Below are 14,883 nucleotides of genomic sequence, written 5' to 3' on the forward strand. Positions count from 1 at the left end.
GTTTTGAAAGAGAAGCTTTAAAAAGCCCTTGCAAGGAACAAAGTGATTGAGGCAGGTTGCAGAAGTGGTAGGGCAACAAAGCCATTCAGCTTACTCAGACAATAGTGATTCCCTGCCTAAGGGGCATTTTCAATATTGCTTTTTTAATTTTGCTTAATATGACACTTAATAGGATCCACAAAAACTCTCTTATGTTAAGAGGCTTAGTAGCTTGCTTTTCTGTTTATGTATTTATCAACAGCTGTTAGCAGTGCTACCTCTTGGCTATAATATCTAATAACTTTGTAACACTTTCAGTACTTAATAAAATTATATGAAGCAATAGGCTATTTAACTTTTTACTGTGCTGGTCTCTTTCATTTCCTAATATTAGTTTAGTTCCTCTTTGAATTGAATTCTGCTCTTTGGTACAATTTTCTTGCTCATAGGTAAATACCTAGATTCTATTTTATTAAAATTTGTGTTGTTATGGAAGTGTGCAGGTAGTGCATAGACAATATACTTACTGCAGTGTATTTTTCACAGTGAGAGTCTCTGCTAAAGCTTTGTGTGAATCTCTGGTTGTCCTTGTTGTTTCATGCATGGGGGTACTGTATTCTGCTGGCTTCTATCAGGACCTTTGCATACCTCTGTTCCCTGCTCACCCCACCCTCCTCTGGCTTTTTGCTGCTCAGACCCTGCTGGCTTGTGGCCACCTTTTTTCATAAAGTGTAATGACTCGACAGATGTTAAAAGACTACTCTCAGGTCAATTTACAACTGAATTAAGTATTAAAAGAATTAAAGGCAAGCCCATCTCTTCCTCATCAAGTTCTATAAAGCACAGCAGCAATAGCAACGTTTTAATGAGAAGCCCCTGTTACAGGGGAATGGGAAGTATTTTCATGGCTCTGTAGCCATTAGGCCCTAAGCTGATCCTGCAGGTACCACTAGGCAGGGGCCCTGTTTGCCGACCCCACTTCCTACTCTGTGCTCCCCTCTTTCCCCTGGCGACCTGACGGGATGTTCTGGGTGTGCAGCTGGACTGGAGGGTTGGTTCAGTTAATGCTGATGTGAGATGAAGGCTGCCGGCACGGTAAACTGATCAGCTCCTTGGTCTGATTTGCATTGTGACTCTCCTGAACACTTGTGATGGGGTGTTTTTTTGTTGTAGGGTTTGTTGTGTTTTTTTTTTTTTAAAATGGGGGGAAAAGGCCATGGGGCAGGGTGAGCAAGCAGGGGTGGAGACCACTGCTGCTCCTGGCTGGGATGGTCTGAGGTGGTCACTGAGCCACATCACAAGTTTGGAACGAGGCTCTGCAGGAACAGAGTGACTCCTGATTACCCAGCAGAGCCTGACACGGAAAGCATACAGTAACAATAATGCTGTGAAAGGAACAGTTGAATAAAACTGGTTCTGGACTAAATTTTAAACACAGAGATTGTTTCTTTTCTTGTTAGTTGTATTTAATCTCCTCTTGCAGTCAGTGAGTATATCTATAGAACACATAGAATGGAAGGTGGATGTTGCTGTGGACATGCAGTCAGTCAATTAATTTCTGATTGCCAGATTCTCACTAATAAAAGATAATCACATATTCGTATTCATGGATCTGTGTGTATGCACTTATGTTTATATTTTGTATTTATGTGTATGTTTATATTTCTTAAGTAGCTACCTTCATATCTGATACTTTGTATTCTGCATGGTACAGAAACTTTCCTTCAGATAAAATTTACTGCTTTCCTTCCCGTTTTGTCTTTACTTTTAGACCTGAGCTTTTCAGCTGGGATAAAGTTACAAAGATGTCTGCAGTCGAGAGACTGGAACATGCTTTCAGCATAGCCAAGAACCACTTGGGAATTGAAAAACTGTTGGATCCTGAAGGTGGGATATAGTTATTTTACTTGACTAGAAGCTTTTTTTTGAGCTCTCTTGAAAGAAATTTCTTCTATTGACATTTACCATTAATATAAATTCCAGCAATTTTGTTCTGGAAATATTTTTTGTGCACAAAACATATATTTTGTGATGGAATATCCAGCAGTGATATTCTGTTTCAAGCCCTTAAATTTGGTTTTAAAAGAACATAACTTGTAGGTTAAGGGTATGTCTGTGTGTGCATATGCTTCAGCTTCTTGAATGTTAAGGTTCAGGTTGACTTACCATTCAGAAACAGTATACGGAAGGTGAAGTTGGTACCCTGATTTTGTTTTAAGTTAGAGTTCTACCGTAAGGATCTGTGCTTTTCAGATGAAGTACAGCATTATGTAGAATGGGATAGCTTAAGAGCTCATGTTCTTTTATTCTTTATATATACACTGAGTATCAGTAGCTGCAAGTGCTGTGAGTACTTACTGTGTAGAAGTGCTTACCAGGAAACTTTTATGGCTCCTTTTTAAAATCCTGAGCTGTCTCTCTGCTTTGCAGTGATCCTCCAAAGATCCATTCTGTAAGAGAAGCACTCAAAATTTATAGATTCAAGTACCACATTCTTAAAAATCAAAAAAGGTACTAACTGAAGTGGTAGCACTCCTAAACCAAGAGATAAGTGAACTTGAGTCAGTGAAACTCTTTTCCTTATGAAAAGTGAAAAGTAAGAAAATGAACTGACCAGTGCTGGGAGTGGGGATAGAGCCTAAGTGGAAATGTTCGTTTATGTGTGATACTGTCTCTGAACTGCATTTCTGCTTGGGAGATACTCCAGAACAATTTTCACCAAACAGTTTTTATTCCTTTGGGCTCTTACACTGAAAAGATCATGCCTTCTAATGTGAACAAAGAAGTTTGTTTTTGTTTTTGTTTTTGTTTTTGTTTTTTTCTCCTTTATACTGATTTCAACACATGTCAAATCTGGCCTTAACTTAAAGCTTAGTAAAGGCTACTTAACAGGAGAACCTGTGATTTACACTATATGTAAAGTCTCAACTGTATTATAACAATGATTTAGAAAAGCAGCTGCTTCATTTATTTTTTCCCCATGTTTTATCTTTTTCATGCAGATGTTGCAGTACAGCTTCCAGACAAAAAGTCCATTATTATGTATTTAACCTCTTTGTTTGAGGTCCTTCCTAAGCAAGTCACTATGGAAGACATCCGGGAGGTGGAGACCCTTCCAAGGAGATACAAGCAGGAATGTGAGGATGGAGAGTTCAACATGCAACAGGTGTGTTTGTCATCAAAGTTTGCCTGGTTTTTCTTGAGTTGTCGTTTTAACTGATCTTAAGTCTTGTCAGGTGTCTCTGGAACATGCCTTCTATCTTGGGCAACACAACTGGGAAAATATGAAGAATCACAGCATCTTCTTTGTGACTGACTTCAGTTGTTCTGTCTTACTTTTTCTTTTTTTCTGATTCATTTACAAAATCCTGTGTGTTGAGATACAAAGTTCCATCTGTGTTATGGTGCTTTCTTCCTCTTTCTCATTTGTCTTGTCAAGCTGGAGAGGGTGGCACAAAATCTGTAGCTGAGTTTCCAGGAATTGTAGTGGTGGTAGTGGTAGCGGTGGGGTTTTGTTTGGGTGTGAGATCCACTGTTAAATGAACAAGAATAAAGTTGTCTTTTCTGCCCATGTTCTTTATAATGAAAGTTCATTAGTGGTGACTGTGGCCCTTCTCATTAAAATGTACCCATCGATTACTTTTAATGTTTTATGAAGGATTAAGAGAGACCATAGTTGTTCTATTTTTAGTATCAATTCAGAAGGCATCTTCTCTGTACTTCTGAGACATCACTTTTCTCTTGGCTGCCTAGGCTGTAGCCCCTGAAGAGGAGCAGGGCACTTCTAGAGCAGAGACTCCCAGCACGGTGACAGAGGTGGATATGGACCTGGATAGCTACCAGGTTGCTCTGGAAGAAGTTCTTACATGGTTGCTGTCAGCTGAGGATGCATTTCGGGAACAAGAGGAAATATCTGGTGATGTTGAGGAAGTCAAAGAGCAATTTTCCACCCATGAAGTAAGCTTCTCTTGAGAACTTGTATGTTGTTTTTTTTGTGTGTGTGAGAGCTGCAGAACTTCCATTTCCTAGAAGTTAACCAAAACTGCCATTCTGTTTCTTCTGTCTTGCTTTTTCTAAGTTAAAAGCACCTCTAATTGAATGTGTGTGGTGGTGTTTTTTTTGTTGTTTCTTTTTTGTTTGTTTATTTGTTTTGTTGTGGGTGGCTTTTTTTTTTGTTTGTTTTTGCTTTTTTCACAAATAATAGCTTCCTGAAGATGAAATAAATATTTTCAGGAGAACATAGTGGAATATACTTTGAAACGTTTTTTTTTTTTTTTTTTGTTTGTTTGTTTGTTTTTTGTTTTTTTTTTTTTAAATCAGCTTTTGATGGCTGGCTCACTGGTGTCTATAATACAAAGACAGTCTGATCCAGGCTGATCCGTGTTTCTCTGTAGCCAACTACTAAAAAGCCTGGTCAGCCTTATGTCACTTGTTGTTAAAAGAAGGCAATTCTGAATTTGATAATCATGTCAATTTAATTCAGTGGTCTTCCTGTCATGATTAGCATAGTTTATTTCAGAAACATGTTTTGTTGCTTCCAAATTACTGTTGTTTGCAAATTATTTTGTTTTGGGTCTGTTCCAAGTCTGAACAAATGTTCTAATGTTTCTAAAAGTTTCAAGTGTCATGTTAGATGTTTTAGTTTTCTTCTGTGTCAGGTTACTGTATACAAATGAATTTAAAATTTGAATGATGATCAATATGAAGATTTTTTTTTTCCATGTGCTACAGTTTTAAAGTCATGAACCAAAGGAAGAGGTGTTCTGGATTTATAGTAAATATGTGAATTTTTAATGTTATTAAATTATAGGGTTCTACTTGCTTTCTAACAATACTTTTCAGATCTTGTTTTATGTTCTGTTGACAATAGGTAAGTTTCTGTTTTATTTTCTTGGTGCATTTGTTCAAAGTCTTTTTACAAACAACTTTTTCTCTGAGGTGGTCAGCTTTTTTCCTCAATTAGCTCTGTTTTACTGGCTCCAGAATTTTTGTAGCTCATGGAGAGGAACAGATCTGCCACGGTTGTGTGTTTGATGGTGCCAGCTCATTCTGCAGCACTGTTTCAAACATGACAATTTATTAGGACATTTACGAATTCATAAACTTCTGTAGGAGCTCACAGATCATGATGACGGCTGATTGTACCATTTCCAGGGTTTTATGATGGAACTGACGGCACACCAAAGCAGCGTGGGCAGTGTTCTGCAGGCTGGAAACCAGCTGGTGGCCCAGGGAAACCTGTCACCCGAAGAGGAGTTTGAGATCCAGGAGCAAATGCTGCTGTTGAACTCTCGCTGGGAGGAGCTGAGAGTGGAGAGCATGGACAGGCAGTCCCGGTGAGTAGTGGCACAACCTCTCCTGGAGCTGCAGGGCCGAACTCTGGTGCTTACTGCATCTTAGAGGAGTTAATTTGCATCCATTTGTAAGTTTTTTTTCAGAATTAACTCTTCAGTTTGTGACATGAAATCCACCTTCTTCATACTTTCCAAGGTGAAACAAAATAAATGAATATAACTGTTTTTTATTTATTCTTATCTGAAAGTATTTTGTAGTATTTTGGAGAAAGTATTTGTTATGTAAATGTGCCAGACTAAATATATAGTATCTACATGCAGTAGTTACATAAATGTGTTTTTAATATTGCTTCAGTAGTTTTAAGTTCCTCAGTAAAGCATTCAGTAGACATGGATAGCTATGTGTGTTTACACAACTAAAAAGCACTTAGAAGAATTTTTTCCAGCCTGTGGGTTATCAAGCTAAGAGCTGCACATCAAGGGAGAAACTGCATTTTGTTGCAACTCTCAACAGAGACTTTATTACCAGCAAATCCCTCTTGCAAGAAACAGTCCCTGATAGGAACTGCATAATTCACTAACTTTTTTTGAGAAAGAAACAAGAATATTTAACTGTGTTCCTTAGCTTAATGGTGAAAATTGATCACCGGTTTATGGATGGCCTTGCTTCTTTCCTATAGCAACTATAACATAGTCTCTTTCGTTGGGGAAGCTGTTTCTGAAATAACTGCTTGTGTTGCCCCTTGCAGCCTGCATGACATGCTGATGGAGCTCCAGAAGCAGCAGTTGCAGCAGCTGTCTGACTGGCTGACAGCCACAGAAGAACGCATTCAGAAGATGGAATCTCAGCTCTTAGCGGAAGATTTAGAGTCCCTTCAAAAACAGCTGGAAGAACATAAAGTAAACCTTTCTGTCTGTTACGTAATATGTATGGGAGAAGTATTTGAAAGATGTGTGTGTTGGTGGGTTCCTTAGCTAAGAAACTTGATTGTGTCTGAAGTCATATATGGCTGTATGCTGAGGGGCTGAATTTGATGTTTGGGAAAGGATGATGATGAAGTAGAAAGCAACTGGAAGTTTCTGGAAGTGCTTCCTTAACTGAACACTTGAGGAGTGATGACTACAGCAGAAACTGTTACCTTTGCTTCATGCAGGAAGCGAAACCTGTAGGGGAAATTGTGTTACCCTTACTTTGTGCAGGAAATTAGGCTTCTCTGGGTAGATTGTTGGTGTGAGGGACAGAATGAAACATACTGTGGACAAACTTGCCTTTAATGACTGGTAGGCATTGCTAAAGCACGGTTGGGACTTGCAGATTAAAATAATGCGGGTATTAAAACTAATAGGAAGGGCCTCCCAAGTCACTGATTCCAGCCCCTGCTCCTACAGGGATTGCATCCTAAGGGTGTGCATAGACACTACTCTCTGATCTGCACAACATTTTGAGAGTGATTTGTGTCTCCATTAAGTCTCTGGAATGAGAGCCCAGTCCTTCTAGCTTGTGGGTTTTTTGAAGGAGAAAGATGGCCTTTTAATACTTGTCATGGTCGCAGCTTTGGTTTTTGTACTCAGTGCTGAGGTTTGACCTTCTCTCCAGCATGGGACATACCTCACAGGGCAAGAACTGCGGATTATTTTTAGTCTGTGTAATTTTCTGTCCCACACTTGCATTCTTTCCTATGTCTTCAAAGTCTGGGGAGTTTGAGGAGTGCTGTTCATGGAGTAGGCTAGGATATTCTGGGATGAAAAGTGATATTTACAGTAATGTAAAAGCATATTGATCTTGCAGAGATATTTCGGTAGGCTTTAACCATGAAATCTCTTCTTCTAGAAATTGTATGAATAGTTAAATCTATAGTTTATTTCAAAGTAACTGGAACTGCATGCTTTCTGCAGTTTTCGACTATTTGAACATCATTATCAGTTATAACACTGTTGATACTTAGTTGAATTATATTTGTCAACTATTAAAAGGTGAATGTCCTTAGTGATTTTTTTTTTCCCCCCCTGTTTGGCATGCCGTATTATATTTGCTTATTAACTTTTTATAGAAACCCTTAATCTCTCCTCCCTATAACAGCAGACATAAAGTCAATGCAGTTGTCATAGGATTCCCCTAGTGAAATATGGTGCATACTGTTTAAAGCAGTCTGTTTTCCAACGTTTTAACAGAATGGTTTTAAGTTCATTTCTATCAGTCTTCTGGTTACATTTATTTAAACTGTACATTTTAAATAAAGTAAAGATACCCAGTGGTAAAATCTGTGTTTAGCTGTCAAATCTGAAGTACTTTGCCGCAGCAGTTGTGTAGTCAATGTGGCCAAAATAGCAGATTAGCAAATGTATTCAAAGTTGCTAACCTCTGATTTGTTGTTCTAGAGCCTGCAGAGTGACCTAGAAACAGAACAGGTGAAGGTAAACTCCCTAACGCACATGGTTGTCATTGTTGATGAAAGCAGTGGGGAAAGTGCAACAGCTATTTTGGAGGAACAATTGCAGGTAAAATGTTAGAGCCTCCTTTTTTTTTAATTTTAATTGTAGTAGGAGGCACTTAAAACCCTTGCATATAATTGTCGATCAACATTTTTGTGTTTAAAGACAATTTATCCTAGAAAGCAATTTAAAGTAATTTTTATTTAGAAGTAATATTAGTATAAAGAATTATTAAATTTGCTTAGGGTAAAACCTGCAAAAAAGTGTTTTGGTGACTTTCAGGCTCAATTCCTGATGAGTCAAACTGTTCCCGTTCCTAGTGACTTGGGCACTTTTGTAGTTTATCCTTTCAGCAGTTTCATTAAAATGGGAAAATACACACAGTGCAAGTCTTCACATAAGGAATTTTCATTAGGAAGTTAAAATCTGGTGGAAAAAATATTTAAAGACTTGAGAACAATTTATCTAAGGGATATCATGTGAAGTGTTTTCCTGTTTTTTCAGAAGTTAGACTGTAACTTGAAGTATATGAAGTGTGAAACATAATTTTATTGGAACAGAATTCATGCTACTTGGTTCACTCCTTTTGAAGTCAAATCAAATAGCTCACTGACTTCTGCAAGAGCAGATATAAGGCCATAGGTGAATGCTTTGGAAGGTCTTAACCTCCATCTTTGTGTAATACAACAGTGGCAATTACTGGCAAGAAGGTAGCTATAATGTAGATAGAGGTTACTGTGAAGTAGAAATTATGCTTTTGAATATGTGATTTTTGAGTTTCCTTGTGAGGCTCGTGAATGTTCAGAAGTGTTTTCTGCTTTTGTAGAGGCTTGGCGAGCGGTGGACAGCAGTTTGTCGTTGGACCGAGGAACGACAGGTCAAGTTGCAAGAAATTCAGCTTTTATGGCAGGAGCTGTTGGAAGAGCAGGTTAGTAGCTCTTCAGTTACCCAGAGTGTTTGGTTGGTTTGTGGAGGGAAAAACCAACCAAACAAAAAACCCCCAAACCCCTCAGTACAGTTTAATAGCTCTCTCAAAAAAAAAAAGCCTTGAAAAACTAGATTTTATGTTATTGCTTGGGTTCTCAGTGTGTCTCAGAGTAGAGTAGCTGTGCAGCACGAGAAAAATATTTTTCCAAAGTTTAAGAAAAAAAGTTTATATCTACTTAAAAAATAATTTCCAAGGTAGCTTGCGAAATCGCCAAGAAGTGAGAATATCCAAGACAGCAAAATGACAATGAATCAGTAAGTATTTGGTGGTTTGGTAATTACAGAAATTTTGCTAGTTAATGTATATGTGCTTCCAGCATAGATATAGGGACACAATTGTGCAATCGACTAATTGACAGATACTGTTTTCAAAATGAGTAACATAAAACATTTGGTCAATGTAGTGGAGTATGCATCTCATCTCATTTCGTTGAGTTTAGGCAAACTGTGAAATTGTGAAGAAGATGGCATTGTGAGTTTTTTCATCCTTTGCTATTGCTCATTTTACATATATATTAAATATACTGCTCAAACACAAATTAACTGATGGCATAAAAAAAATGTGGTAACACAACTACATGTGTTAGGTTTGCATGTCTAGTGCTAGAGCTTGTTTTGTGTCTCTGTTTAAAATATTTGATGACTTTTCCTTTGAAAGTTTACTTAAATTGTTTTCTTTTCTTAAATGATGGTATTTATCACTGTAAGCTGTTGTTTAAACCCTGCAGTACACACAGATTGTTTAGATATTTGAAAGAAGTACAGTGCTGATATAGCCATTGCTATCAGGTACAGCCTGGTTTCTTTGACAGGGGTGTTTTTGTCTGCGTTTCTGGGGATGGCATATGTGTTTCTCCTTGACCTCTTCTGTATCTATTTGCAGTATATTGATGAGCTGAATTTGCAGATCATGTGACCTTGTTAATATGGACTCAAGGTTCAGATTCTGGTTTATCCAATGCCAAGTATCTATTTTTATATGTATTTCTTTAAAATACTGGGTTGGCAAGGTAAGTCTCTGAGTTAAGAAGTAAGGATTCCTCAAAAATCCTTGCTCTATATGTCAAGGTATGAAGTTTAAGTGCTTTCAGTTTTGACAACCATATGCTTCTGTTCTCTTCCACCCTTATATTTGTCTGAGGAAAAGTGACCACGCATTGACTATTACAGTACTGTTAAGTGTGTCTTCTGTTGGAGATGCTTTGTGTTCAGCTTTTTTTTAATTTGTATGTAATCATGTTGCTCTGTAAAAGTGAAAAAATTAATCAGTGTTTATTTAATGGAGAATGTCAGATAGCAAGTAATGAGGAAATAGTTCATTATAGGTGGCTTAGATATGTTTGCATTCATTGTTCAGTTCTGAGCAATGCCTTTATTACTAACAGGTTTGAATTACAGTTCTCTGTCCTCAAGAATTATGAAGTGACCTACAAAAATTACAATTTGAAGCTAATTAAAAATTTTAATACAAACATGTTGTTAACACAAAAGTAACTAAAATATTTAAGTACTGTCACTTTCCATTTCATCTAACCAGATGGAGAGATGAGCAACAGCGATGATCAGCCTTTTTGTGGCTGCCTAGAAAATTTTTGGAAACCACATTGCCAATTCAACACAATTCTTACCACTCAGGAAACAAATTCCTCAATCAGTGCCAGATATTTCTTAGCACTGTGATAATTATGTTTCAGTTTTCTAGGGAGAGTTATCTTTGACTGCTGATTTAGCAGAAATTAATTGAATACACTGAAGGGTTTTAAGCTTTTCTTATGCATAAAATATGTTGGCTGGCATGCCAGTGTGATTTTTCCAGAGAGTATGTGCTGTTATAATTTAGTTTCTCACAGTCTTATGGCATTTCTACCACCACCATATTTGCTGTCTGTACATTTTGCATATTGGTTTACATTGGCAATGTAAACTGTCTTAACCCTTTGGCCCAAAAGTTACTGTAGTCAGTTCTGGGACAATGCCAAAAATATACAGCTAGACTGAGGAGCCTAATGGCTGTTGTAAAGTGTGTTGCTCAAAGAACAAAAAGGTCTGCCTTGCTGTATTTTTTTTTTTTTTGTAACTACAGGGGAATAGCACTGTGCCAGTGTCTGTGCAACTGAGTTTGATAGTGCTGGGTATTCTAGTCTATGGAAAAGGCTGTGCTGCAGCAGCAATATGTTGCAACATAATATAAAATGTATAAAATCCTTCCTGATACTTTATGCCAGTTATTGCTGGAGTTTCCATAGTTGTGCTGTGTAACTGAAGGGAAGTGACATCCAGGACAGGTTTCCTAGAAAAAAAGTGGAAAAAGTTCAAGGTTCCCAGTTAGTACTGTTCAGAGGAGACCACTCAAGCTTTCAGTAGTTAATGGGATAGTATTTGCTGAAGTTATTTTGCAATTGGAAGTATTTACAGTAAACAGGGAGGTGACTAATATCTGTCTTTTTGACCAACTGCTTGGACTAAAAGAGTTCTGAATTATCAGTGTTGTAGCTTCTGTGAGAAAATGTTTGCAATGGCTGGTTTTGGAACACAGAGGAGGAAGCGTGGTGAATGAAAGAAGCATACATATGATTTTGATATATTCAGTTCTAATATAATTAAGTCCTGCGTCAGCTTTATGGTAGATATCTGGTTGCTATAAGTAACTTTAGGGGAGGGCTGGTGTGCTGTGATATATTGGACAATGATTTTGTTGAAATTGGTTTAGCTGGAAAGTATTACTTAGTTCTCTGATAGTCCATAAAAGGGGACAAAAAATACTTTTGTTATTGCCAACTGGAATTCCTGCATATAAAGTCTGTAGAACAGTGGTTTGAATGGAAAGATCTTAAAGATGGAATTGTCAATAGCTGTTTGACAAACTTGGTATGTTTCTGTGCTCTTATGATCTGCAGTGCTTATTGAAAGCTTGGTTAACTGAGAAAGAAGAGGCTTTGAGTAAGGTCCAGACAAGCAACTTTAAAGATCAAACAGACCTAAGTGTGAATGTTCGAAAACTAGCAGTGAGTATCGCTATTCTGCTCTATCCTGTCAAATCTCATAGACTAAATGAATGGCAAATTACCAGTTTGATCCCAGCAGGAGCTGTGAATGCACAATACTTTGGAAACGAGGCCAATACTCTGTCTTTGCCAGATTCTTTCACTTGAGTTTCAAAAGTGTGTACAACTTACTCCATGGCCGTTCCAGGTTGGTGTGCCAAACTTTGGATCAGCTATCCTGGGTTTTTGACAAGGTTTGGAGTTTTTTGCAGGCCACCAGCAAGCAGTGTTTTCCAAAGTGTGGGTTTATGGTTTGTGGTTATAGTTTTGTTTTTTGTAATACTTAGGTGCAGCTTGTACCTGAACTAATCATTTGTAACTGTTACTCAAGAGATACTTCTGATTGCTCTAGGAGCTGTTTCAGAGATGTGCTCTTTTTAAGAGCGTTTCTTAGTGCTTTGTTACACAAGAGAACTGTTTTCAGACCTATGATACATATGGTTCCGGTAGTGCATTTCCTCCTCCTGCCCCTGCACGTGGAATTAAAAGCTAAGATGTGGCAGAATATTTGATGTCATCTTTTAATGTTTTATTTTAACTTCAGATTTTGAAGGAGGACATGGGTATGAAACGACAAACATTAGACCAGCTGAATGAGCTAGGTCAGGACGTGGCCCAAATCCTTGGGAATGGCAGAGCATCCAGTAAAATTGATCAGGATCAAGAAGAACTAACTCAGAGGTGGGACAGTTTGGTTCAGAAGCTAGAGGATTACTCTAACCAGGTACTTAACAAGGCTTTATTACTTTTTAGCTGTTTAGGTGTATCTGTGTATGCAAACCTCTTTGATACTGTCAGCAAAATTGCCCAAGTAAGTTCTTGCTATCAGGCTAGAGAGGTAGGCAAGTGCTCTTTCACATGGGACTGACTTTATCTGCTGACAAAGCTGTCTGCATTTTTTGGTCTTCAAAACCCCAAGTTGTTAACCTGACTAGTACTATTACTCCTTTCTCACACAGATTAAGCTTCATTTTACTGATGAGTAAAGCAGGCTTGCCATGTATTATCAATCAATGCAAATGCCTTTAAACATTTTAAGAGTGCTGGGACTGGATTAAATCTGACACTAAAAGAAAACAAAGACAAAACCCCAAATCCAGAATAGATAAATAAATGGGAGTCATACAAGCATTTATGCTCTGTGAGTATGATTTCTCATCTGTTGAAAATAGAGTAGTTGTTTGTTTGATATGTAACGATGATAGCCAAGCTGGATCGTTAAATGTTTATTTTAGTATTTTGAGGGCTTGGTAATGTTTTTATTTAGACAGAACTCCCATTGGCTTCTGTGAGAATTTTGTTTGACAGTTTTATGACTCATATATGCCTTTTTTGTGACATTAAAATGGTATTATGGTGAAGGCTGTGTCACTGATTCACTATACACTAAATGGATCATGAATGAGTTGTGCAGTCTGAGTCGGGGTCCATTTAAACCATGTGGCTTTAATTTGTTTTCGCATTTGAGTCAAAACACTGGAGAGTGCCAAATCCTGTCTTCATCCTTTCACTCCCCCTAAATATCAATCATATACTTAGAACTTACAAGTTGATTCCCATGGGACTGACTTCATAACCCATTAGAGACTCTGGTTGGTTTCTGTTGACTTGAGTGAGTCTTTAGGTCAAATCCACTGTGTATCAGCTCTTTATGTGGGTATTTTATCGGTATAAAATACAGAATTGTATGTTAATAAACCCAAATGATCTTGGTTCTGTCTGTGAAACAATTATGAAAGAAAATGGATATAATGCTTATTTTGTTGATTTTGGTTCACTTGAATGGGCATGAAATTCTAGTTGAACTGAGAATTTTGATGCTTGGTTCCCATCTGTATAGTGAAAATTAGGAAGTTTTTCTCTGGGGTGCATCTATGATAAAGGTGCTTTGTAACATCTAGGTGTGGTCATTTGTAGGAGTGAACGAATGGGCTTTTACGATTGATGAATAAAAGGAAGTAAGCAAAAGCAATTCAGTTTGTGTTAAAAATGACATTTAACCTTTTTTCTAAATTATTTTATATAGGTAACTCAAGCTGTAGGAAGCGTAGGGATGTCACAGGTTTCACAGAAGACTGCTGCAGAAGCAGTGCCAGTGAAGGAACAGGTGGTGGTTAAACAGTCCAGGCAAGAGTTGCCCCCACCGCCACCCCCAAAGAAAAGGCAAATCCCAGGGGAGAGTGAAGCAAAGAAAAAGTAAGTATATGACACTGCCATTTTCTCTTGCTCACTAGGTATGACATAGACTCATGTCTCCTGGTCTTGGCTTTTGATTCTTCTTTTATGTGAGTGAGGAATACTTAAGTTTCAGTTGTGAGGTTGGGTTTGGGGAAGAGGAAGGGAAGGTTATGTACAGCCTTTTCAGAGCAACAGAAAGCCTACAGCTTTTATTAACTTCCAAGGGAAACAGGGGTGTTTTGTTTCTCAAAACAGGTCTTCAGTTCTTTGTACTTCAGCTCCTTTGCTGAAAGATAGAATTATATTTACTTTCTTTTGGAAAAGCATCTTCTCATCTTTGGTTAAAAAATGTTGTGAAAGTGCCAAGTATTTTGATTTATTTATTATTTATTTCTAATCTCCATAAAATATATGGGAGAAATGGGAGAAACTGCACAAAAGCTCAGAAACCTGTTCCATTTCCCTGGTATTTAGTAATAAGAACAATACTACAGTGATGTCTCACAATTGTATCTGGAGTGTCTGACTGTTTTGCATGTATAGAGTCATAGCATGGTTTGGGTTGGAAGGGACCTTAAAGATCACCTAGTTCCACTCCCCCAGCCACGGGCAGGGACCCCTTCCCCCAGCCCAGGTTGCCCAAAGCCCCATCCAGCCTGGCCTGGAACCCTTCCAGGGAGGGGGCAGCCACAGCTGCTCTGGGCACCCTGGGCCAGCGCCTCACCAACCGCACAGGGAAGAATTTCCTCCTTACATCTAATGTAAATCTGCCCTCTTTCATTTTAAAACCATTACCCCTTATCCTATCACTACACTCCTGGTAAAGAGTCCCTCCCTATCTTTACTGTAAGCTCTTTAAGTACTGGAAGGCTGCTATGAGGTCTCCCTGGATCCTTCTCTTCTCTAGGCTAAATAATATTTAATAACACGTGTTGCATTGCCTTGATTAAATAGCATACCTAAAACTA

At 38.0% G+C, this 14,883-nt stretch overlaps 1 protein-coding gene across 5 annotated transcripts in view; it reads left to right on the plus strand.

Moving 5' to 3' along the window:
- UTRN (utrophin) overlaps positions 1–14,883 on the plus strand; it is a 387,073-nt gene that overhangs the window by 78,964 nt on the left and 293,226 nt on the right. For 4 of the 5 annotated variants that reach the window (XM_042795633.1, XM_042795636.1, XM_042795635.1 and 1 more), the window contains exons 8-17: positions 1,751–1,866; positions 2,982–3,145; positions 3,733–3,936; positions 5,134–5,315; positions 6,023–6,173; positions 7,653–7,772; positions 8,533–8,634; positions 11,591–11,698; positions 12,282–12,461; positions 13,764–13,933. In XM_042795633.1, coding sequence (XP_042651567.1) covers positions 1,751–1,866; positions 2,982–3,145; positions 3,733–3,936; positions 5,134–5,315; positions 6,023–6,173; positions 7,653–7,772; positions 8,533–8,634; positions 11,591–11,698; positions 12,282–12,461; positions 13,764–13,933 — 1,497 coding nt within the window. Of the gene's footprint in view, positions 1–1,750; positions 1,867–2,981; positions 3,146–3,732; positions 3,937–5,133; positions 5,316–6,022; positions 6,174–7,652; positions 7,773–8,532; positions 8,635–11,590; positions 11,699–12,281; positions 12,462–12,791; positions 12,879–13,763; positions 13,934–14,883 lie in introns of those variants that run through there. The other variant, XM_042795637.1, reaches the window with a different exon arrangement.

The sequence above is a fragment of the Tyto alba genome, unplaced genomic scaffold (genome assembly GCF_018691265.1).
Source record: "Tyto alba isolate M040663 unplaced genomic scaffold, T.alba_DEE_v4.0 Super-Scaffold_22, whole genome shotgun sequence".
Taxonomy (NCBI): Eukaryota; Metazoa; Chordata; class Aves; order Strigiformes; family Tytonidae; genus Tyto; species Tyto alba.